Here is a 27232-nt window from a genome sequence, read left to right as displayed (position 1 = left end):
TGGCTCAGTTGATTAAGCCTCCAACTACTGATTTCAGGCTCAGAGCACAATCTCATCGTTCATGGGATCAAGCCCTCTGTGCTGAAAGCACAGAGCCTGCTTGGGATTCTCTCTCTCTCTCTCTCTCTCTCTCTCTCTCTCTCTCTCTGCCCTTCCCCTGCTCACACACACACACTCTCTTTCTCTCAAAATAAGTAAATAAGACATTAAAAAATAGAGATAAGGAAAAAAATCCTGAAAGCAAGGGAAAAGAAAACCCTAATCTATAAGTGAAGACAAATCAGGTTCACAGCAAATCTTTCCAGAGAAACTTGGCAGGCCAGAGGGGAGTGGCATGGTATATTCAACATATTGAAAGGGAAAACATGAAGCCAAGAATACTTTATCCAGTAAGGCTGTCATTCGGAATAGATGGAGAGTTAAAGTGTTTCCCCAAACAAAAACTAAAGAAGTCTGTGACCACTAAGCCAGCCCTGCAAGAAATATTAAAGGGGACACTTTGAGTGGGAAAGAAAGAACCAAAGCGACAAAGACTAGAAAGGAACAGAAAAAAATCTCCAGAATCAGTGAGTTTACAGGTAATACATTGGCACTAAATTCTTATCTACCAATAATTACTCTGAATGTAAATGGACTAAATGTTTCAATCAAAAGATGTAGGGCACCAGAATGGATAAAAAAATTAGACCCATCAATATACTGCTTACAAGAGACTCGTTTTAGATGTAAAGACATCCCCAGATTGAAAGTGAGGGGATGAAGAACCATCTACCACACTAATGGACATAAAAAGAAAGCCAGATACCCACACTTACATCATACAAACTAGATTTTAAACCAAAGACAAAAGATAAAGAAGGGCACTATATTATAATACAGGGGTCTATCCAACAAGAAGAACTGACAATTGTAAATATTTATGCCCCCAACTTGGATGACTCAAATATATGAACTGATTAATAACAAACACAAAGAAACTCACTTATAATAACATGATAATAGTAAGGGGCTATAACACGCTATTCACAGCAGTGGACAGATCATCTAAGTAGAAAATCAACAAGGAAACAATGGCTTTGAAAAATACACTGGACCAGATGGACTTAACAGATATATTCAGAACATTTTATCCTAAAGCAGCAGAATACACATTCTTTTTGTTTTCAATTTTTTTAATGTTTATATTTTTGAGAGAGAGACAGAGTGCAAATGGGGGAGTGGCAAAGACAGTGGGGGAGACACAGAATCCAAAGCAGGCTCCAGGCTCTGAGCTGTCAGCACAGAGCCTAATGTAGGGCTCGAACTAATGAACTACCAGATCATGACCTAAGCTGAAGTCGGATGCTTAACTGACTGAGGCACCCAGGCACCCTGAATACACATTCTGTGCAAATGCACATGGAACATTCTCCAGAATAGATCACACACTGGGTCACAAATGAGGCCTCAATAAGTACAAGTACAAAAAGATTGAGATCATACTATGCATATTTTCAGGCCACAAGCTATGAAACTTTAAGTCAACTAAAAGAAAAAAATTTGGAAATACCAAACCCACAATACATGAAGGTTAAACAACATCCTACTAAAGAATGAATGTATAACAAGGAAATTAAAGGAAAATTTAAAAAATACATGGAAGCAACAGAAAATGAGAATATGACAGTCCAAAACCTTTGTGATGTAGTAAAGCTGGTCTTAAGAGGGAGTATAGAGCAATATATTCTTACCTCAAGAAGCAGGAAAAGTCTCAAATATACAATCTGACCTTACACCTAAAGGAGCTAGAAAAGGAAAAGCAAAGGAGCACCTGGGTGGCTCAGTTGGTTGAGCATCCAACATTGGATCAGGTCATGACCTTGCAGTTTGTGAGTTGGAGCCCCACGTCAGGCTCACTGCAGTCAGTGCAGAGCTTGCTTCAGATCCTCTGTATCCTTCTCCCTCTGCCCCTCTCCCACTTGCACTCTCTCAAAAATAAACATTAAAAAAAAAGAACAGCAAATAAAGCCAAAAACAAGCAGAAGGGAAATAAATTACATGGAAACAAACAAAAAAACAGAACAGATCAATGGAACTAAGATCTATTTCTTTGAAAGAATAAAATTGATGAACTCCTAGCCAGATGTATCAAAAAGAAAAGGGAATGGACGCAAGGAAATAAAATCACAAATGAAAGAGGAGAGGTCACAACCAAAACCACATAAATACAATTATAAGAGAATACTATGAAAACTTATATGCCAACAAACTGGGAAATGTGGAAGAAATGGATAAATTCTTAGCATCATACAAACTACCTATAACTGAAACAGAAAGAAATAGAAAATTTGAACAGACCCATAACCATCACAGAAATTGAATCAGTAATCAAAAACCTCCCAACAACTAAAGTCCAGGGCCAGATGGCTTGCCAGGGGAATTCAACCATACATTTAAAGAAGAGTTAATACCTATTTTTCACAAAATGTTCCAAAAAATAGAAATGAAGGAAAGCTTCCAAACTCCTTCTACAAGGCTAGCATTACCTTGATTCCAAAAAGCCAACAAAGGCCCTACTAAAAAGGAGAATTACAGGCCAATATCTCTGATGAACATGGATGCAATAATTCTCAATAAGATATTAGCAAATAAAATCCAAGAGTACATTGAAAAATTATTCACCATGATCAAGTGGGATTTATTCCTGGGTTATGGCATGGTTCAATATTTGCAAATCAATCAACGTGACACACCACATTAATAAAAGAAATAAGAACCATATGATCCTGTCAATAGATACAGAAAGAGCATTTAAAAAAAATACAGTATCCATTCTTGATTAAAACCATCAACAAAGTAGGGACAGAGGGAACACAACTCAGCATCATAAAGGCCATATTCAAAAGACCCATGACTAGTACCATCCTCAATGAGATTTCCCCCTAAGGTCAGGAACACAACAGGGATGTCCACTGTCACCGTTGTTATTTAACATAGTACTAAATTTACTAACCTCAGGAATCAGACAAATCAGACAAATAAAAGGCATCCAAATTGAAAAGCTTTCACTATTTGCAATGACATGATACTCTGTGTAGAAAACCTAAAAGACTCCACCAAAAAATTACTGGAACTAATACACAAATTCAGTAAAGTCACAGGGTATAAAATTAACATACAGAAATCTGTTGCACTCAGATACACCAATAATGAACCAGCACAAAGAGAAGTCAAGGAATTGATCCCACTTACAATTGTACCAAAACCCATAAGATACCTAAGAATAAACATAACCAAAGAGGCAAAAAGAAATATACCCTGAAAACTATAAAACAGTTATGAAAGTAATTGAGGAGGACACCAAAAATGTAAAAACATTCCATTCTCTTGAATTGAAAGAAAAAATATTGTTAAAATGTCCATACTACCCAAAGCAATCTATACATTTAATTCAATCCCTATAAAAATACCACCAGCATTTTTCACAAAACCTGAACAATCCTAAAATTTGCATGGAGCCACAAAGACCCCAAAGTAGCCAAAGCAATCCTAAAAAAGGAAAGCAAAGCTGCAGGCATCACGACTCTGGACTTTAAGCTATATTACAAAGCTATATATATAGTCCTCCAGACAGTATGATACTGGCACAAAAACAGATTAATAGAACAGAATAGATTAATGGAACAGAATATAAAACCCAGAAATGGACCTACAAGTCTATGGTCAACTAATCTCTAACAAAACAGGAAAGAATATTCAGCGGAAAATAGTATCTTCAACAAATGGTGTTAGGAACACTGGACAGCAACATACAGAAAAATGAAACCACTTTCTTATACCACACACAAAAATAAATTCAAAATGGATGAAAGACCTAAATGTGAGACAGGAAATCATCAAAATTCTAGAGGAGAACACAGGCAGCAACCTCTTTGACCTTGGCCAGAATAACTGCTTACTAGACACATCTCCAAAGGCAAGGGAAACAAAAGCAAAAATGAACTATTGGGACTTAATCAAGATAAAAAAGCTTATGTACAGTGAAGAAGACACTAACAAAACTAAAAGACAACCTATGGAATGGGAGAAGATATTTACAAATAACATACTAGTAAAGGGTTAGTATCCAAAATCTATAAAGAACTTATCTAACTCAACACACAAAAAATAAATAATCCAGTTAAGAAATGGGCAGAAGACATGAACAGACATTTTACCAAAGAAGACATACAAATGGTTAGCAGACACACGAAAACATGCTCCATATCACTCATCATCAGGGAAATACACATTGAAACCACGTTGAGATACTAGCTCACAATTGTCAGAATGGCCTAAATTAATAATAGAGGGAACAAAGGATGTTGGTGAGGATGCAGAGATAGGGGAACCCTCTTACACTGTTGGTGGGAATTCCAGGTGGTGAAGTCACTCCAGAAAAAGTTAAAAATAGAACTACCCTATGATCCAGGAATTGCATTACTAGGTACTTACCCAAAGGATACAAAAAAAAAAAAAAACCCAAAAAACAAAAAAGCAAAAACAGATTCAAAGCGGCACATGCACCCCCATGTTTATAGCAGCATTGTCAACAATAGTCAGATTATGGAAAGAGCCCAAATGTCCATCAACTGATGAATGGATAAAGAAGATGTGGAATACATATACACAATGCAATATTACTCAGCTATCAAAAAGAATGAAATTTTACGATTTGCAACAATATGGATGGAACTAGAGTATATTATGCTAAGTGAAAAAGACAGAGAAAGACAAATACTGTATTATTTCACTCATATTTGGAATATAAGAAAGAAAACAGATGAACACAGGGGAAGGGAAAAGAGAGAGAAAGAGAGAAGCTAGAGAACAAACTGAGGGCTAATGGAGGGAGGTGGGCAGGGGATGGCTATTTGGTGAGGGGTGTCAAGGAGGGCACTTGTGATGAGCACTGGGTATTATATGTAAGAGAAGAATCACTAAATTCTACACCTGAAACCAATTTTACCATGTATGTTAACTAACTAGAATTTAAGTACAAAAATTGAAATAAAAAATAATAAATTCTATTATCTAAAACTAAAATAAATACATATATGCATAAATGAATAAAACTAAAAATGGATTAAAGACTTGTAATAAGACATGAAATCATAAAACTCCTAGAAAAAAAACACAAGGGGTAAGCTCATTGACATTGGTTTTGGCAATGAATTTCTTTTGGATTTGATAAAACCCAAAGGCAACAAAAAATAGCAAAAGAAAAGGAAACGACTGGGACTGTATCAAACTAAAAAGCTTCTACATATCAAAGAAAACCATCAGCAAAATGAAAAGGCAACCTACTGAGTGGGAGAAAGTATTTGCAAATCTTATATCCAATAAGGGTCAATATCCAAAATATCCAAAAATCCCATACAACTACATAATAAAATGAAAATCCCATTAAAAAATGGGCATTGGAAGTGAATAGACATTTTTATAAAGAAGAAATCCAAATGACCAACACATAGTGAAAAGTGCTCAATATCACTAATCATAAAGGAAATGCACACCAAAACCACAATGAGACATCACCTCTCAGGTATCAGAATGACTCTCATCAAGAAGACAAGAGATAACAAGTGTTGGTAAAGATATGGAGAAAAAGAAACCCTTGAGCACTGTTGGTGGGAATGTAAACTGCTATAGCCACTGTGGAAAACAGTATGGAAGTTCCTCAAAAAGGTAAAGATAGATCTATCATATGATCCAGCAATTCCACTTCTGGATAAATATCCAAAGGAAATGAAAACAGGATTATCAAAGAGATAAAGTTGCATCACATGTTCACTGCAGCATTATTCACAACAGCCAAGATAGGGAAACAACATAAGTGTTGTCAACAGATGGATGAATAAAGAAGATGTGATATATACAAACAATGGTATATTATTGAGTCTTGAGAAAAAGGTAAACCTGCCATTTGTGACAATATGGGTGGACATTGAGGGCATTATGCTAAGTGAAATGAGCCAGAGAAAAACAAATACTGGATGGTATCAGTTATACATGGAACGTTTAAAAACAGTGAAACTCACAGAAACAGAGAATAGGAAAGTGGTTGCCAGGGTCTGGGTGGTAAGAGAAACGAGGAGGGATTGGTAAAACTGTAAAGATTTTCAAGAATATGAATAAGGTCTGAGTATCTAAGGATCTAATGTAAAACATGGTAACCATAACTGACAAAACCATATTGTATAATTGAAATTTGATAAGAGAGTAGAACTTAAATGTTTTCACCAAAAGAAAAAGACAAAGTTGTTCACTTAAATTTTACTTTAATTTTCTATTCTAAAACAAGTATGTCACTCTGAGGAGTAATTCTTGCTACATCAGATCCTGAGTCAAAATACATTTTTGTGAAATGTCAGATAAATTATCAGAAATAAAAATAATTTTTTCATTAGTTTCAGAAGAATATCTAACTGGCATATTTCCATTTTCCTTATTATGTGAATAATAACATTTAACACTGATAATACAATGTTCTATACCAATTACACTTTCATGAAAAAGTAAAAAAAAAAAAAACAACACTGGAACAGAGAACAAACTGATGGTTGTCAGAGGGAAAAGGGATGAAGCTGATGAGCACAATGGGTGAAGGGGAATGGGAGATACAGGCTTCCAGTTATGGAATGAATAAGTCACATGAATAAAAGGCACAGCAGAGGAAATGAAGTCAGTGATATTGTAACAGTGTTGTATGGTTACACATGGTAGCTCCACTTGTGGTGAGCATAGCATAACATGTAGAGAAGTTGGTGTATACACTATGGTGTATGTCTGAAACTAATGTAACATTGTGTGTCAACTATACTCAAAAAAATTTAAAAAACAAATAAATAAAAACAAAATGGGCAGAGAATCTAAATAGACATTTATCCAAAGAAAATATAGATGACTGGTATGTGAAAAGTTGCTCAACATCAATAACCATCAGGGAAATGCAAATCAAAACCACAATATCATCAAACACTTGTTAGAATGGCTTTTATCAAAACAACACAAAACAAAACAAAAACAAAAACAAGAAATAACAAATGTTGGTTAGGATTTAGAGAAAAGGGAACACTTGTGCAGTGTTGGGGAAAATTGGTGCAACCTATGTAAAACACTATGGAGGTTCCTCAAAAAATTAAAAGAAAAGAGCTACATTATGATCTAGAAATTCCACTTCTGTTTTTATCCAAAGAAAATGAAAACATTAACTCTAAAAGATATACATATATTTATTGCAGGATTATTTACAACAGCCAACATATAGAAACAATGTTAAGTATCCATTAAGGGGTAAAATGATAAAGAAAAAAATGGTATATATACCTAATGGAATATTATTCAGCCATAAAAAGGAAACTTTCCATTTGGGACAAAAATAGATGGACCTTGAAGGCATTTTGCTAAGTGAACAGAAGTCAGAGAAAAGCATCTATAATCTCATATGTAGAATAAAAAAAATCATTTATAGGAGGAGCCAAGATGGCGAAACAGCATGGAAGTTTGTGTGTCTTGCATCCATAAAATACAGCCAGACCAACACTAAACCATCCTACACACCTACCTAGAAAACTGATTGAAAGATTAACACAACAATCTGCAGAACCTGAACCACAGAATTCAGCAGGTATGTGGCAAAGAGAGGTGAACTTGGGGAGAGAGAAGCTGGTGGAGGGCAGGGAGCCGCCTTGGCAGGGGGAGAGAGGACGGAGGTTCAGGCGGGGGAGAATACAAGAAAAGAACTCCTCCCAAAAAGCAGCTGGAGAGAACATGAAAACTTCGAAATAGCCACAGGGACTAAACTAAAAAGGGAGAAAAGAGAAAGGAGATGGTTTAAATTCCATTAAGACTGTAAACAACGGGAGTGCAAAGGCTGCAACTCTGCAGCTCGATATCTGGCACTGATCTGGTGGGAAGGGCAAATCCCCACAAGGGGAAAAGTGGTTCCACTGCTGGAAGGACATTTGGTAGAGACTGTTGAAGCCACCTGATCCCAGAAGACCCCAGAAAACAGCCACATTCGCTGGTGCTGGAACAAAGTCGTTAATTGTGAAGCCTGGTGCCAAATGTGTTGTGATTTTCCATAATCCCTGAAAAGATGCTACTACACTATCTCACAAACTATTTCTGGGGCAGGCTGGCAACTGGCCACAGTCTCAGGGCACTAGCAGCAGCAGGGTCCAGTAGGCATTCCTGGGTACAGCAGGCATACAGCCATTGCTCAGTGAGACCCTCCAGCAGAGGGACAAAATGAGTCACCCTGCAGTTCTTCAGAACTTAAGGGGCCAGGGAAAACAGCTGCAACTGAGAAAAAAACCTGGGAGAGAGGTATTGCCTGGGGCTTTGTCACAGACAATGAAGAAGCCAGGAGTGGACAAAAGCTGAAGACAGAGGACAGGTGTACAATTGCTGATCAGAGAGAACAGAGTTCCCATACTAGAGACTGGGTAAGCTGAGTGACACCATTTTCACCACTCCTGCACATGCACATACACACCAACCAGCACTGCAACAATCCACCCCAGTAGGCTAGCAGTGCCATCTAGTGGAGAACGGAGCCATTACTCTGAGCCCCACCCAACTGGGCTAACCTCGCTCTTCAAGAACACAAGTCTCACCGCCTACTTAGTTTATGGACTATAAAGTGCTACATAGTCTGACTTCTGGGGGAAAACGAAGTAATTTTAGTCCAATTTCAATCTGTTAGCAGACTCATCTATTCAATTTTTTTTCTTTATATTCTTTCTCTTTTACACTATTCTTTTTCTTGAATACAGAAAAAGAAAATATCATTTTTATTTTCAATTTTCATTAAGAATATTTTCCTTAGTTTTTTCTATATTTTTTACTTTTGTGTAAATTTTTTCATTCTATCTTACTTCCATCATTCTATTTTAGTCTACTGCAGTGTATTCACCTTTTCAAATTTTCAAAATATTTCCTTGTTTTCTTTTTTTCCCTTTTTCTCTTTATCGCCTCCTTTCTTTTTCTTGAATGCAGGAATTGAAAAACTTCATTTTCACTTTCAATGTCTATTAAAAACATTTTTATTTATTTTTTACAATGTTTTTTGCTTTTATGTAGTCTTTTTCAAATTCTATTTTACTTCCATCATTCTATTTTAGTCTACTACAGTGTATTAACTTTTTCAAATTTTCAAGAGTCCTTTTTTTTTTCTTTTTATACTTTTTCATTGTTTTCTTCAATACAGAAAGAGAAAAAAATTCATTTTTATTTTTAATTTTTATTAAAAGTATTGCTTTCCTACTATATTCTTTACTTTTGTGTAAATTTTTTCAAATTCTATTTTACTCCCATCATCTCATTGTAGTGTACTTCAGTGTATTCATTTCTCAAATTCTTAAACGATTTCCTTTTTTTTTCCTTTTTTTTTTCTCTAATCTGTCAAACCACTTTCAATACACAGACCAAAACAGACCTAGGATATAGCATCATTTATCAGATATGCGTGTGTGTGTTCTAATTTTAATATTTATTTAATTTTAATTTTTTTAATTTTTTTTCTACCTCATTAATTCCTTTTCTCCCTTCAAAATGACAAAATGAAGGAATTCACCCCAAAAGAAAGAGCATGAAGAAACAACAGGCAGGTAATTTAACCAAAACAGATATAAGCAAGAGGTCTGAACCAGAATTTAGAATCGTGATAATAAGAATACTAGCCGGAGTCGAAAATAGATTAGAATCCCTTCTGTAGAGATAAAAGAAGTGAAACACAGAATGAAATTAAAAATGATATAACTGAGCTGCAAACACGGATGGATGCAGTGGCAGCAAGAATGAAACAGAACAATTAGCAATATAGAGGACAATCTTATAGAGAATAATGTAGCAGAAAAAAAGAGTGACATAAGGCAAAAGAGCACGATTTAAGAATTACATAAATCAGTGACTCATTAAAAAGGAACAACATCAGAATCATAGGGGTCCCAGAAGAGGAAGACAGAGAAATAGGGGTAAAAGGGTTATGTGAGAAAATCATAGCAGAAAACGTTCCTAACCTGGGGAAAGACACAGACATCAATCCAGAAAGCACAGAGTACCCCCATTAGATTCAAGAATAACCAACCATCAACAAGGCATGTATCATAGTCAAATTCACAAAATGCTCAGGCAAGGAGAGAATCATGAAAGCAGCAAGGGAAAAAAAGTCCCTAACCCACAAGGGAAGACAGATTAGGTTTGCAGCAGACCTATCCACAGAAACATGGCAGGCCACAGAGGACTGAGAGGATATATTCAGTGTGCTGAGTCAGAAAAATATGCAGCCAATAATTCTTTATCCAGCAAGGCTGTCATTCAAAATAGAAGGAGAGATAAAAAGTCTCCCAGACAAACAAAGTAAAAGGACTTTGTGACTACTAAACCAACCTGGCAAAAAATTTTAAGGGGTATTCTCTGAGGGAAGAAAAGATGAAAAAAAATACATAAAAATAAATAAAGACCAAAAGCAACAAAGATTAGAAAGGACCAGAGAACACCACCAGAAACTCCAACTCTACAAGCATCATAATGGCAATAAATTCATATTTTTCAGGACTCACTCTAAACTTCAATGGACTCAATGATCCAATCAAAAGACATAGGGGTAACACAATGGATAAGAAAACAAGATCCATCTATTGACTGTTTACAAGAGACCCACTTTAGACCTAAAGACAACTTCAGATTGAAAGTAAGGGGATGGAGAACCATCTATCATGCTAATGGTCAACAAAAGAAAGTTTGAGTAGCCATACTTATATTGCACAATCTAGATTTTAAAATAAAGACTGTATCAAGAGATGCAGAAGGGCATTATATCATAATCAAGGGGTCTATCTACCAAGAAGACCTAACAATTGTAAACATTTATGTGCCAAATGTGGCAGCACCAAAATATACATCTCAATTAATCACAAACATAAACTCATTGAAAGTAATACCATAATAGTAGGAGACTTCCAACACCCCACTCACAGCAAAGGACATATCATCTAATCAAAAAGTCAACAAGGAAACAATGGCTTTGAATGACACATGGGACCAGATGGACTTAACAGATACATTGAGAACATTTCATCCTAAAGCAGCAGAATATACATTCTTCTCCAGTGCACATGGAAAATTCTACAGAATAGACCATATACTGGGACACAAATCAGCCCTAAGTAAGTACAAAAAGATAGAGATCATACTGTGCATATTTTCAGAGCATAATGCTATGAAACTCGAAAGCAACCACAAGAAAAAATTTGGAAAGGTAACAAATACTTGGAGACTGAAGAACATCGTACTAAAGAATGAATGGGCTAAACAAGATGTTAAAGAGGAAATTAAAAAGTATATGGAAGTCAATGAAAATGATAACACCACAACCCTAAACCTCTGGGCTGCAACAAAGGCTGTCATAAGAGGAAAGTATACAGCAATCCAGGCCTTCCTAAAGAAGGAAGAAAGATCTTAGATACATAACCTAACCTTATGCCTTAAGGAGCTAGAAAAAACAGCAAATAAAACCCAAAACCAGCAGAAGACAGGAAATAATAAAGATCAGAGCAGAAATTAATGCTATTGAAACAAAACAAAACAAAACAAAAAACCAGTAGAACACATCAATGAAACCAGAAGTGGGTTCTTTAAAAGAATTAACAAAATTGATAAACCACTAGCCACTTTGATCAAGAAGAAAAAGGAAAGGACCCAAATAAGTAAAATCAAGAATGAAAGAAGAGAAATCACAACCAACACAACAGAAATAAAAACAATAATAAGAGAATATTATAAGCAATTATATGCCAACAAAATGGGAAATCTGGAAGAAATGGACAAATTCCTAGAAACATATACACTACCAAAACTGAAACAAGAAGAAATAGAAAATTTGAACAGACCCATAACCAGTAAGTATATCGAATTCGTAATCAAGAATCTGCCAAAAAACAAGAGTCCAGGGCCAGATGGCTTTCCAGGGGAATTCTACCAAACATTTAAGGAAGAGTTAACACCTATTCTCTTGAAACTGTTCCAAAAAATAGAAATGGAAGGAAAACTTCCAAACTCTATGAAGCCAGAATTACCTTGATTCCAAAACCAGACAGAGACCCCACTAAAAAGGAGAACTATAGACCAATTTCCCTGATGAACACGAATGCAAAAATCCTCAACAAGATATTAGCCAACTGGATCCAACAATACATTAAAAAAATTATTAACCATGACCAAGTGGGATTTCTACCTGGGATGCAGGGCTGGTTCAATATCCACAAAACAATTAACATGATTCATCACATCAATCAAAGAAAGGACAAGAACCATATGATCCTTTCAATAGATGCAGAGAAAGCATTTGACAAAATACAGCATCCTGTCTTGATAAAAACCCCCAAGAAAATAGGGATAGAAAGATCATACCTCGAGATCATAAAAGCCATGTATGAACAACCCAATGCTAATATCATCCTCAATGGGGAAAACTGAGAGCTTTACCCCTAAGGTCAGGAACAAGACAGGGATGTCCACTCTTGCCACTCTTATTCAACACAGAATTGGAAGTCTTGGCCTCTGCAATCAGACAACACAAAGAAGTAAAAGGCATCCAAATTGGCCAGGAGGAGGTCAAACTTTCACTCTTTGCTGATGACATGATACTCTATAGGGAAAACCCAAAAGATTCCACTAAAAAACTGCTAGAACTGGTTCATGAATTTAGCAAAGTTTCAGGATATAAAATCAATGCACAGAAATCGGTTGCATTCCTATACACCAACAATGAAGCAACAGAAAGAGAACTCAAGGAATCGTTCCCATTTATAGTTGTACCAAAAACCATAAGATACCTAGGAATAAATCTAACCAAAGAGGTGAAAAATCTATACACTGAAACCTATAGAAAGCTTATGAAAGAAATTGAAGAAGACACACAAAGAAAGGAAAAAGATTCCATGCTCCTGGATAGGAAGAACAAATATTGTTAAAATGTTGAAACTACCCAAAGCAATCTACATATTCAATGCAATCCCTATCAAAGTAACACCAGCATTCTTCACAGAGCTAGAACAAATAATCCTAAAATCTGTATGGAACCAGAAAAACCCTGAATAGCCAAAGCAAACTTGATAAAGGAAACCAAAGCAGGAGGCATCACAATCCCAGACTTCAAGCTGTAATCATCAAGACAGCATGGTACTGGCACAAGAACAGATACTCAGATCAATGGAACAGAATAGAGAACCCACAAATGGACCCACAAAGTATGGCCAACTAATCTTTGACAAAGCAAGAAAGAATATCCAATGGAATCAAGACAGTCTCTTCAGCAAGTGGTGCTGGGAAAACTGGACAGCAAAATGCAGAAGAATGAACCTGGACCACTTTCTTACACCATACACAAAAATAAACTGAAAATGGATGAAAGACCTCAATGTAAAACAGGAAGCCATCAAAATCCTCGAGGAGAAAGCAGGCAAAAACCTCTTTGATCTTGGCCGTAGCAACTTCTTACTCAACATGTATCCAGAGACAAGGGAAATAAAAGCAAAAATGAACTCCTGGGACCTCATCAAAAGAAAAAGCTTCTGCACAGTGAAGGAAACAATCAGCAAAAAAGGCAATCGACAGAATGGGAGAAGATATTTGCAAATGACATACCAGATAAAGGGTTATTATCAAAAATCTATAAAGAACTTATCAAACTCAACACCCAAAAAACAATTAATCCAGTTAAGAAATGGGCAAAACACATGAATAGACACTTCTGCAAAGAAGACATCCAGATGGCCAACCAACACATGAAAAAATACTCAATATCACTCATCATCGGGGAACTACAAATCAAAACCACAATGAGATACCACCTCACACGTGTCAGAAAGGCTAACATTAACAACTCAGGTAACAACAGATGTTGGCGAGAATGCGGAGAAAGAGGATCTCTTTTGTATTGTTTTCGGAATGCAAGCTGCTGCAGCCACACTGGAAAACAGTATGGAGGTTCCTTAAAAAAACTAAAACTAGAACTACCCTTCGACCCAGCAATTGCACTACTAGGTATTTATCCAAGGGATACAGGTGTGCTGTTTTGAAGGAACACAAGAACCCCAATGTTTATAGCAGCACTATCAACAATGGCCCAAGTATGGAAAGAGCCCAAATGTCCATCGATGGATGAATGGGTAAAGAAGTGGTATATATATACAATGGAGTATTACTTGGCAATCAAAAAGAATGAAATCTTGCCACTTGCAACTACGTGGATGGAACCAGAGGATATTATGCTACGTGAAATCAGTCAGTCAGAGAAAGACAAAAATCATATGAAGTCACTCATAGGAGGACTTTAAGACACAAAACAGATGAACATAAGGGAATGGAAAGAAAAATAATAAAAAACAGGGTGACATAACAGAAGAGACTCATAAATATGGAGAACAAACTGATAGTTATGGGAGGGGTTGTGGAAGGGGGAATGGGCTAAATGGTAAGGGGCACTAAAGAATCTGCTCCTGATATCATTTTTGCACTATATGCTAATTTGGACATAAATTTTAAAAAATAAAAAAATAAAACTTAATAAAAAAACAAAAAAAATTAAAAAAATCATTTATAGATTCACAAAACAGATTGGTAGTTGCCAGAGATGGGCAGAGTGGAGTGGGGAGCCAAAATAGGTGTAGTGGGTCAAAACATACAAGCTTCAGTTACAAAATAAATGAGTCTTGGGGATATAATATAAAATTGTTAAGAAAATGAATTTTAAAAGTTATTATATGAGAAAGTTAAAACAATGTACAGGTGACTAGTCTTAATTTGGTGATTCTTTCACAATATATACACATTTAGAATCATTTGTACATCTGAAACTAACATAATGTTTTATGTCCATTATACCTCAATAAAAATTAAAAACAGAAAAAAAACATTGAAGATTTATTATTCTAGACATTAACAGTACAGATAATATAAATATGTAAAATATATCTATACAATGTCCATTTCAATAGTATCTTGCATGTTTGAATTACTCATCTTTGGGGCAAATTGTTTTCCACTAAAGACTTTTGAAATATTACATTCCATTATTGATTTCAGCCTCTTCTTGGTTTTTGCTTCTTTTTATCACAGCTTGCAATAAAAAATGGCTTTATGTAGGGGCACCTGGGTGGTTGAGTCAGTTGAGTGTCTGCTCCGGCTCAGGTCATGATCTCATGGTCTGTGGCTTAGAGCCCTGCATCAGGCTCTGTGCTGACAGCTCAGAGCCTGGAGTTGCTTGGGATTCTTTGTCTCCCTCTCCCTCGGCCCCTCCCCACTCTTTCACTCTCTTTCTATCTCTCAAAAATAAAAATTAAAAAAAAATTAAAAATTGGCTTTATGTAAATTGGGAATACGGCTGGGTGGGGAAATTAGTTATATGAAGGTCTGGTGTTAATACTAATTTGACTTCATTAAGAAAAACTTGCTTATGTTTATAAATTTCCATAATGTATATCAAATAGAAATTCCATGAAACTATTAAAAATGTAGACTTTCATACCTGTGATTTAAAAATACTTTAATATTTTACATATATGGTGTAGAAAATGTAACCCTATTAAAATTTCCAAAAACTAACTGTTCTTTTAAAATATTTAGTGCCTTGTTTTCTTTCTTTTTAAGATGAAATTTATTGTCAAATAGGTTTCCATACAACACCCAATGTTCCTCCCAAAGGTGCCCTCCTCAATGCCCATCACCCACCCTCCCCTACCTCCCAATCCCCATCAACCCTCAGCTTATTATCAATTTTTAAATCTCTTCTGTGTTGGCTCTCTTCCTAATATTTTTTTCCTTCCCCTCCCCCATGATCTTCTGTTAAGGTTCTCAGGATCCACATAACAGTGAAAATATTTGCTATCTGTCTTTCTCTGTAAGACTTATTTCACTTAGCATAACACTCCAGTTCCATCCACATTGCTAAAAAAGGCCCTATTTCATTCTTTCTCATTGCCATGTAGTATTCCATTGTGTATATAAACCACAATCTCTTTATCCATTCATCAGTTGATGATTATTTAGGTTCTTTCCATAATTTGGCTATTGTTGAAAGTGCTGCTGTAAACATTGGGGTACAAGTGCCCCTATGCATCAGCACTCCTGTGAATTTACCCCTTGGGTAAATTCCTAGCAGTGCTACTGCTGGGTCATAGGGGTAGATCTATTTTTGATTTTTTGAGGAAACTCCACATTGTTTTCCAGAGCAGCTGCACCAGTTTGCGTTCCCACCAACAGTGCAAGAGGGTTCCCGTTTCTCCACATATCTCCAGCATCTACTCTCCTGATGTGTAAATTTTAGCCACTCTGACTGGCTTGAGGTGGCATCTCAGTGTGGTTTTGATTTGTATTTCCCTGAAGAGGAGTGACGTTGAGCATCTTTTCATGTATCTGTTGGCCATCTGGATGTCTTCTTTAGAGAAGTGGCTATTCATGTTTTCTGACCATTTCTTCACTGGATTATTTGTTTTTCAGGTGTGGAGTTTGGTGAGTTCTTTACAGATTTTGGATACTAGCCCTTTGTCTGATATGTCATTTGCAAATACATTTTCCCATTTCGTTGGTTGCACTTTAGTTTTGTTGATTGTTTCCTTTGCAGTGCATAAGCTTTTTCTCTTCATAAGGTCCCAATAGTTCATTTTTGCTTTTAATTCCCTTGCCTTTGGAGATGTGTCAAGTAAGGAATTGCTGCGGCTGAGGTCAAAGATTTTTCTTCCTGCTTTCTCCTCTAGGGTTTTGATGGTTTCCTATCTCACATTCAGGTCCTTTATCTGTTTTGAGTTTACTTTTGTTAATGGTGTAAGAAAGTGATTTAGTTTCATTCTTCTGCATATTGCTGTCCAGTTCTCCCAGCACCACTTGTTAAAGAGACTGTCTTTTTTCCATTGGATATTCTTTCCTGCTTTGTCAAAGCTTAGTTGGCCATACTTTTTGTGGGTCCAATTCTGGAGTTTCTATTCTATTCCAATGGTCTATGTGTCTGTTTTTGTGCCAATACCATGCTGTCTTGATGATTACAGCTTTGTAGTAGAGGCTAAAGTCTGGGATTGTGATGCCTCCTGCTTTGGTCTTCTTCTTCAATATTACCTTGGCTATTCAGGGTCTTTTGTGGTTCCATACAAATTTTAGGATTGCTTATTCTAGCTTCAAGAAGAATGCTGGTGCGGTTTTGATTGGGATTGCATTGAATGTGTAGATAGCTTTGGGTAGTATTGACATTTTAACAATATTTATTCTTCCAATCCATGAGCAGGGAATGTTATTCCATTTCTTTATACCTTCTTCAATTACCTTCATAAGCTTTCTATAGTTTTCATCATACAGATCTTTTACATCTTTGGTTAGGTTGATTCCATGGTATTTTATGCTTCTTGGTGCAATTGTGAATGGGATCAGTGTCTTTATTTGTCTTTCTGTTGCTTCATTATTAGTGTATAAGAATGCAACTGATTTTTGTACATTGATTTTGTATCCTGCGACTTTGCTGAATTCATGTATCAGTTTTAGCAGACTTTTGGTGGAATCTATCAGGTTTTCCATGTATCATATCATGTCATCTGCAAAAAGTGAAAGCTTGACTTCATCTTTGCCAATTTTGATGCCTTTGATTTCCTTTTGTTGTTTGACTGCTGATGCTAGAACTTCCAACACTATGTTAAACAACAGCGGTGAGAGTGGATATCCCTGTCGTGTTCCTGATCTTAGGGGGAAAACTCTCAGTTTTCCCATTGAGGATGATATTAGCTGTGCGCTTTTCATAAATGGCTTTTATGATGTTTAAGTATGTTCCTTCTATCCCGACTTTCTCAAGGGTTTTTATTAAGAAGCGATTCTGAATTTTGTCAAATACTTTTTCTACATCGATTGACAGGATCATATGGTTCTTTTCTTTTCTTTTATCAGTGTGATGTATCACATTGATTGATTTGAGAATGTTGAACCAGCCCTGCAGCCCAAGAATGAATCCCACTTGATCATGGTAGGTAATTATTTTTATATGCTGTTGAATTGGATTTGGTAGTATCCTGTTGAGAATTTTTGCATCCATATTCATCAGGTATATTTGTCTGTAGTTCTTTTTTTTTTTTTTTTTTTTGCTGGGTTTCTGTCTGGTTTACAAATCAAAGTAATGCTGGCTTCATAGAATGAGTCTGGAAATTTTCCTTCCCTTTCTATTTTCTAGAACAGCTTGAGAAGGGTAGGTATTATCTCTGCTTTAAATGTCTGGTAGAATTCTGCAGGGAAGCCATCTGGTCCTGGACTCTTATTTCTTGGGAGATTTTTGATAACAGGTTCAATTTCTTCACTGGTTATGGATCTGTTCAAGTTTCCTATTTCTTCCTGTTTGAGTTTTGGAAGTGTGTGGGTGCTTAGGAATTTGTCCATTTATTCCAGGTTGTGCAGTTTGTTGGCATATAAATTTTCATAGTATTCCCTGATGATTGCTTATATTTCTGAGGGACTGGTTGTAAGAAATCCATTTGCATTTGTGATTTTATCTATTTGGGTAAACTCCCCTTTTTGAGAAGCCTGCCTAGAGGTTTATCAATTTTGTTTATTTTTTCAAAAAACCAACTCATCTTTATATTGATCTCCTCTAAAGTTTTTTTAGATTCTATATTGTTTATTTCTCCTCTGATCTTTATTATTTCTCTTCTTGTGTTGGGTTTGGGGTGTTTTTGCTCCTTTGCTTCTATTTCCTTTAGGTGTGCTGTTAAGATTTTGCATCTGGGATTACTATTGTTTCTTGAGATAGGCCTGGATTGCAATGTATTTTCCTCTCGGGACTGCCTTCGCTGCATCCCAAAGCATTTGGATTGTTGTATTTTCATTTGTTTCCATATATTTTTTAATTTCTTCTCTAACTGACTGGTTGACCCATTCATTCTTTAGTAGGGTGTTCTTTAACCTCCATGCTTTTAGAGGTTTTCCAGACTTTTTCCTGTGGTTGATTTCAAGTTTCATAGCACTGTGGTCTGAAAGTTTGCATGGTATGATCTCAATTCTTTTATACTTATTAAGGGGCTGTTTTGTGACCCAGTATGCAATCTATCTTGGAGAATGTTCCATGTGCACTCGAGAATAAAGTATATTCTGTTGCTTTGGGATGCAGAGTTCTAAATATATGTCTCAAGTCCATCAGATCCAATGTATCATTCAGGGCCCTTGTTTCTTTATTGATCCTCTGTCTGGATGATCTATCTATAGTTGTAGGTGGAGTATTAAAGTCTCTTGAAATTTCCATATTCTTATCAATAAGGTTGCTTATGTTTGTGATTAATTGTTTTATATATTTGGGGGCTCCTGTATTCAGCGCATAGACATTTATAATTGTTAGCTCTTCCCGATGGATAAACCCTGTAACTATTATTAACAGCCTTCTTAATCTCTTGTTACAGCCTTTAATTTAAAGTCTAGTTTGTCTGATATAAGTAAGGGTACTCCAGCTTTCTTCTGACTTCCAGTAGCATGATAGATAGGTCTCCATCCCCTCACTTTCAACCTGAAGGTGTCCTCAGTTCTAAAATGAGTCTCTTTTAGTCAGCAAATAGATGGGTCTTTTTTTTTTTTTTATCCATTTTGATACCCTATGTCTTTTGGTTGGAGCATTTCGTCCATTTACATTCAGTGTTATCATGGAAAGATATGGGTTTACAGTCAGTGTGATGTCTGTAGGTTTCATGCTTGTAGTGATGTCTCTGGTACTTTGTGGACCTTGCAACATTTCACTCACAGAGTTTCCCTTAGGATCTCTTGTAGGGCTGGTTTAGTGGTGATAAATTCCTTCAGTTTTTGTTTGTTTGAGAAAACCTTTCTCTCTTCTATTCTGAATTACAGAGTTGCTCGATAAAAGATTCTCGGCTGCATATTTTTTCTGTTCATCATATTGAAGATTTCCTGCCATTCCTTTCTGGCCTGCCAAGTTTCCATAGACAGGTCTGCCAGTACTGTTATGTGTGTACCTTTTTAAGTTAGAGCCTGTTTATCCCCAGCTGCTTTATTTTCTCTTTATCCTTGTATTTTGCCAGTTTCCGTATGATATGTTGAGCAGAAGATGGATTCAAGTTACGTCTGAAGGGATTTATCTGTTTCTCTAGGATTTCAATGCCTTTTTCCTTACCCAGATCAGGGTAATTCTCAGCTATGATTTGTTCAAGTACACCTTCAGCCCCTTTCCCTCTTCTTCTTCTGGAATTCCTATGATACAGGTATTGTTCCATTTGATTACATCAGTTAGTTCTCTAATTCTCCCCTCATAATCCTGGATTTGTTTATCTCTCTTTTTCTCAGTTTCCTGTTTTTCCATGATTTTATCTTGTAATTAACCTATTCTCTCCTCTTCCTCTTCAAATCAAGCTGTGGTCGCCTCCATTTTACTTTGCACCTCATTTATGGCATTCTTTAGCTTCTCATGACTATTTATTAGTCCCTTGATCTCTGTAGCAATAGATTCTCTGCTGTCCTCTGTGCTTTTTTCAAGCCCAGGAATTAATTTTATGGCTATTACTCTAAATTCTTATTCCTATTTATATTGCTCAAATCGTTTTGATTAATTTGTTAGCTGTTGCTACTTCCTGGAGTTTCTTTTGAGGAGAATTCTTCCAGTTCGTCATTTTGGGTAGTCCCTGGGGTGGCTCCAAACTGCAGGGTACTTCCCCTGTGCTGTCAGGAGAAACTTGTGTTGCTGGGCAAGGCTGCAATCCGACCTGATACCTGTCCCCAGCCCACCGTTGGGACCACAGACTGTTGTGTACCTTATCTTCCCCTCTCCCAGGGGCAGGACTCACTGTGGAGTGGTGTGACCCCAGTCTGGACTACTTGCACACTGCCAGGCTTGTGGTGCTGGTTCGATGGGATCTGGCGTATTAGCCAGGGTGGATCAGCAAGGTGCATGGGGGTGGGAAGGGTAGGTTTAACTCGATTTGGTGTCAGTGGTCCCCTGCGGCAGGGGCACTGCAGCACCAGGAGGGAGGCAGGTCTGTCGGAGGGATGGATCTACAGATGTACAGCGTTGGGGAAGCAAGTTTGGTGATGGGAACTGGTTCCCTTTGGAATTTCAGCTGGGATATGGGAGAGGGAGATTGTGCTTGCCAGTGCCTTTGTTCCCCCGCTGAGCTGAGCTCTGTCTTCCAGGGCTCAACAACTCTCCCTCCCAGTGTCGTCTTGCCCTCCCTCTGGTGGAGCAGAGCTGTTGACTTTTAACATTCCAGCTGTTATGTCCTTCTGGCTGTCAGGACTCATGGAGCCCGGCCCCTCTGTGTTTGCAAGCCAGACTTGGGGGCTCTGCCTTGCTGGACGGGCTGCCCTTCCGCTGCCCCGGCTCCCTCCTGCCAGTCCGCCAGTCCGTGTAGCTCGCACCGCCTCTCCGCCCTTCGTACCCTCTTCTGTGGGCCTCTTGTGTACACTTGGCTCCAGAGAGTCCATTCTGCTAGTCTTCTGATAGTTTCCTGGGTTATTTAGGCAGATGTGGGTGGAATCTAAGCAATCAGCAGGACGAGGTGAGCCCAGTGTCCCCCTATGCCGCCATCTTCCCCTGTCTCTTCCAGGATCCAATAGATCTGATTCAATCTAATAAAATATATGAATTTGGTTCAGGGGTAGTCCAGTTCAGGCTGTATACTTTAGATAAGAAACCACTGTTCGCTCCTCTAGTCCATGGAAGGTGCTCCATGTCTGTTAGACTCATTTACCTGAAATCTGCCTTGTCTTGTTTTTAAGGCTGGAAAATCAAGTGGTGATTTCTCATCACTGAAACCCGCTGAGTCCATTAGAACGACTGGCCACGTGTCTCAAAAAATTTTAGCACCAGCACATTTCTGGTATATACCATCTAAATACAGGCTAAAGAGTTGAATATAAAAAGATGAAGGTGATTAGCCAGCTTTCAGAAATCAGTTTCAACGCTTATAGCCAGTTATAACACACACAATACTTACTGTATTTTGAAAAACAGAAAAGAAATTCATGCCTATTAATCATGCTGTGATTCTTACCTCTTCTGCATCAGTGCTGTTTAGTTCTTCTGCTTTAATTTTATTGTAAGTATCCAATATATCAGTACAGCTCTGATCCCTAAGAAACAAGTAAGTCAAAAGATACTTCAATATATTATTTTTAAAATCAGAAGTCAGCTCCTCTGGAAGATAAAACTGCTTCTTACCCAATAAATCGAAGTAAGACATCAGTTACAATTTTGGCTGCTTTAACTATAGGACTATCTGGCTCATTGAAAGTCCTGGCATTATGCTCAATGTAGCGAACCTCCCACATTAATGCTGATATTCTCCTATGAAAGAAAAAATAACCCTGTTACTTTTTTGATACATATAAAGTCTGTTCTAAGAATTTACAACATAGAACAACTAGGCACTCAATCATGGCATGTCAAAGGTGTTCTAATATATGTATGTAACTTAATATATGTGTATAACTGATATGCACTAATATAAAGGTATATAGTTACAGTATTTGAAGTGTAGGAAGCATTAAGAACCAGTGGACTGCATATTGGAAAGAACTGACCCAGGACATCATGGGTAAATAGGGATTTTAATGAAATAAGTATAAACACAGTGTTTTGATAAAGTCAAGGAAATGTTTAGTTTTCAGTGGAAGAAATGAGAAGATCAAGAAAAAAAAAGAAACCAGGTTTCAGAAAAATAATTTTATGTAGTTACTTTTATGATATGTATTATCAAATTAAATTGTAGGTAATGTTATAAAATATACCCAGTTGGCTATATTTACAGCCAGCTCATGTTGGAATAACTGTGATTAGGACACAGTGGACTCTGGGGTTAGAGATGTACCAAAGGGTGCCCTCTACTACTCTCTCATAATTGACTCCCAACTGAAATGAAGAAAAAAATTTACTTGGCCCTTTATCTAAACACATTTTAGGGCTGGTAATTAAATCTAACTGCTGCCTAATTCCTCAACAAGGGATTTAAACATGCTCCGACTTTCTAGAGCACCTTAATCATGATGAATCCACAAATCACTTACTTAATCTGCCTTTAATAAACTAAAGTGAATGATAGTTTTTGTTTCACATGTGATTTGTGCTACTCATAATTTCTTCTCTGTCCTTTATTCCATACTCCTTACCCTGGAAGACTGAGAATCTATCAAAAAAGGTAAATTAGTGTTCCAAATCTTTAGAAGAAATTTTGGAGTATACTGAATGATTATTTTATAGTAAGAAAACACAGATCTCACTGTATCATTATACAAAAAGGAACACAAAAGATGTAAAGCTATAAACTTTATAAATAATAAAACTAAACAGACCTGTAAAAGCGATTTTCAAGTCTCCGCCTGATGGTGTTGAGGTCAGTTGGATAAGCAACTACAGTACAATACAAGGGATAGGCACTGAGATCCACTGGAACAGCAAAAGGGCTGGCAAAATCTATAACATTACCAAAATCAAAAAAGGTAGTTATAAAAGATATTAATGTTTCATGTTAACAAACAAAAACTTTATAAATTAGAAGGGAGGACAATATACTACATTACTAAAATTGAATGATCCAATTATGCAAATATTAGACAAGTATCATTAAAATGTTATTCTTTTTATTTGGACATAATATCTATGAATCATGTATGATACATTGGTTCAAATCAGGTGCAATGAGATGAATAAAAGGAGAACTTCAAATCTGTCTTTTCTGGATAAATGCCAAACAGCTCAAGTGATATGTTTTAGATAATATAGCTTAGACATGTAAGTAAAAAGTATTACTCATCCACTGTGTATCAAAAAACTCAACCAAAGTCAAGCACAGAGAATAGCTAGAGAGCCAAAGTGACTCAAGAAAGTAAAAGACCACTATATACCACGTCTTCACTATTATATAAGCTCCCAGAGAATAGAAAAAAATTTATCATTCATTACACTGGCCAAACATATAAAATATTAATATTAAAACTAGAATCACTTGATTAAAAGTGCCTCTTGAGTTAAAAGTATACAGTGAAAAATATATTTCCTTTTATAGAACTTAAAATTCTGCTGGTTTTCCTTGTTCCTTCCTAATATTCTTTCATATTCACCGTACCCAGGGACAGAAGGTGGTTGATGCCCTGAATAACTCGTTCACATTCCTCATCTCTGGAGTGAGCCCCCCACTCTCCTTCCTGGGGTTTGTATAGCAAAGCAGTCAGTTCCTCCTGGGACACAGGAACACCAGCACCAACTTCATCTGGAAAGGCAGCTATGTATAAGATTAAAAATCAGAAATGATTAGCTTCCAATACTGTGCTACTGATACTGAATTATAATTCATTTTTAAAAGCATATTTACTTCCTTCTGGAATTGGCTCCATATCCCAAGGGCTCATCTTTTCTCTCTCATTATTGTCCCAGCTATTAAAAAATAACAAGATACAAATCAAATTCACAGGACACTTACTTTTATATACCACCATAATTTGCATGACTTCCTGGGGGTAAAATTTGGAAAAGGGCAATACAGTTTCCCTTAAAGTACAATTTCACTTACATAAAGATGATTAACCTTTAATTAATAGAGAAAGCAAAAAAAAAAATTAGAGAAAATATAGTTCACCAATATGAAATAGAGAGCAGTAAACTTACACTTAGTTTTACTTGGTTTTTTGTTTGAATTCCAATCAAGCATGTATTCAATATTAGCCCAGGGTACATAACGAAAAGACCTCTTTGGAAAATTCCTTTCAGGTTAAGAAAGTCAATTTTAATAGATCAATTCTTTCTGTGAGATAATCTACTTTATCCTAATAGTTTAAGAATAACAGCATCTCCAAAATTTTATTATTCCCTTGTGATCCACAATATGCAAAGTTAAAGTCAGTCCTCACAGAATAAACATTAATCATTCTTGAGAAGAAAACTTCATTCATTAAGAATCTTAAAATGCTGGTATTTAATGAAAAACTAAAGTAAATGTTGTAGACAAATAGTACGTCCAAACATAATACAGTCACCTATGCCTAGAATTCATACCATTAAATAAAAGACTGGGTACTAATATTCATTGCTATGTTCCAAACAATTACTTTAAACAATGAATTAATTTCAGGATTCTTCATGAAATAATAGTTGCAATTCTTGTCTAAAACAAAAATACTTAAAAGAAAATACAGGCATAAGGGAGGTACAAATAAGTCTTCAGTTCCTGCTTTGTTTTAGCACGCATATTGGACCAAGAGGTTTATCATCAAATTCCTTCCTTACAGGTACCAGGATTACTTCCTTAATGGTACAGGTTAGATAAAGATAAGTCAAAGTAACAACGTAGTATTCCTGGTAGGGTCAGAAAGTCCAGTTAGTACCACAGTATTATATCAGGCATAAAATACCATAACTGTACTTACTGAACACTGTAGCACTGGAAAGAACTATCAGGATACTCTGGTTGAAAAGGTTGCTGACTCTCCACAGTCCCAAACCACCAGGCATCATCAATTATACTGCGGAATCTATCACCTATAATGTTTTTGGAAATTCTTAAAAGGATGTTTTTGAGAGTAACAGCTTTGTTCACACTTTAAATTGCTACTTTTTGTTGGACAAAGTAGCCTTGTATCTAGCATTATTAGAGGTTTCAATCTGAGTTTCCCAGATAAGTAAATTTTATATTTTACTCTAAGGTTTTGACTTCCAAGTACTAGTAATCTTTCTGAGATAAATCAAATATGTCCATGTCTTCTTAAATAAATGTTACCACATATAATCTAATTTTTATCAATTACTTAGGATCATTATTAGGCATACTTTTTCTTGTACTGTACGTATGTTACTACAGTTCTTTTCCTTTTTGCTTTCAGCTTTTTGCCTTTAATAATCTCTTCATACTATTCTGCCTCTAAAGGGCTAAGGATTATAAAACCAAACCATTGCAGACAAAAATGTTTCTCCCACATAAGAAAGGAGAATTCAAAAGTACTAATAGCAACCATTTACACAGTATAAATTTTACACATTTAGGTTCCATCTTAAGTGCTATCATTTATTGCTCACATCACCTTATGGGTGTGTTCTGATGTGATTGTTATCATAAAGATAATGGAAGTGGGACACAGAGATTAAAAACTTGCCCAAGATCAAATAGCTAGTGAAGGGTTAAAGGAAGGGATAGGAGAGGAGGGAAAGGGAGAGGAAGAGAAAAGATGCAGAAAGAGGTAGAGGTACAGAGAGAAACAGAGTGAGAGAGAGAGAGAGAAAGAGTGACAAAGAGAGAAAGAAAGAAAGAAAATCACAATCAGTAATGGCCTGCTTAAGAGCCCAAGTGTTAAGTACTCTATATTAGGCAGTACTCTACATTAGGGCAAGTGACATTTGACGGTTTTTTTTAAAATTCAGATTTGTATTCTAATGGATTAGATATTTGCAGAAAGATTAGAGATTATATGCTAAACACAATGTGCATAAAATCACCTAAACATAACTGAGAAGGAAAATTTAATTTGATTTTTCTAATTTGGTTAACAGCTTTTACCAACTAGATGTTATACTAGCTTATTTCTATTAAATTATAATTAAAATGTTACTCTATTTCAAACTTAATTGTTATTAAGTGAGAATTTTATACTCACCAATCTGCCAGTTCCTTTCTTTGGCTTCATTATAAAACTGATGTAGCACAAGGAAGTCAATGACATCTGGCATGTCATGATACCTGTATAAAAAATAAAGCACATATGAATCAATATACAAATATAACAGCATATGATATTAAATATCCAGAGATCTATGTTTAAAGTGGAGTCATTTAAAAAATGTTGTAAGCCTCAAGGTTCCTGCAAATGTCTTTACTTAAACTCCATCTGCTTTTGTTAGTCCCCTGCCTATTACTCTATCACTTTAATAACATAAAGACACCAATGAAGGTCCTTAAAGCTTAGTATAAGGTATTTTATATTAAGGGGTCTTAATATAAAAGAGTCTATAATTAGAAAAGTATGAATTGATGTTCTTTCATCTCCTCAGATTTCAAACTCTAAGAAATGTGCCGCTGACTAATCATTTATTTTATTATTAACAGAAGTAAAAGCAACTACCATGTTTCAACCACATCATTAGACATTTATAAAGGTTTTTCTTTTAATTCATCATAACAATCTTGAGGCAGTTACTAACATTTACATTTGCAGATGAAGGCATAAATTCAGAGAGGTTAAGTAACTTGCTCACAGA

At 36.2% G+C, this 27232-nt stretch overlaps 1 protein-coding gene across 5 annotated transcripts in view; it reads right to left on the bottom strand.

The window, feature by feature from the left end:
* BRWD3 (bromodomain and WD repeat domain containing 3) overlaps positions 1-27232 on the bottom strand; it is a 230668-nt gene that overhangs the window by 47478 nt on the left and 155958 nt on the right. For 4 of the 5 annotated variants that reach the window (XM_053891463.1, XM_019429482.2, XM_019429484.2 and 1 more), the window contains exons 27-33: positions 26632-26714; positions 25411-25522; positions 24360-24421; positions 24114-24269; positions 23341-23461; positions 22211-22336; positions 22044-22122 (exon numbers count right to left, since the gene is read on the bottom strand). In XM_053891463.1, coding sequence (XP_053747438.1) covers positions 22044-22122; positions 22211-22336; positions 23341-23461; positions 24114-24269; positions 24360-24421; positions 25411-25522; positions 26632-26714 — 739 coding nt within the window. Of the gene's footprint in view, positions 1-19681; positions 21892-22043; positions 22123-22210; positions 22337-23340; positions 23462-24113; positions 24270-24359; positions 24422-25410; positions 25523-26631; positions 26715-27232 lie in introns of those variants that run through there. The other variant, XM_019429487.2, reaches the window with a different exon arrangement.

The sequence above is a fragment of the Panthera pardus genome, unplaced genomic scaffold (genome assembly GCF_024362965.1).
Source record: "Panthera pardus isolate Hobbes unplaced genomic scaffold, ASM2436296v1 HiC_scaffold_27, whole genome shotgun sequence".
Taxonomy (NCBI): domain Eukaryota; kingdom Metazoa; phylum Chordata; class Mammalia; order Carnivora; family Felidae; genus Panthera; species Panthera pardus.
This window is presented reverse-complemented; position numbering and strand designations above follow the sequence as displayed.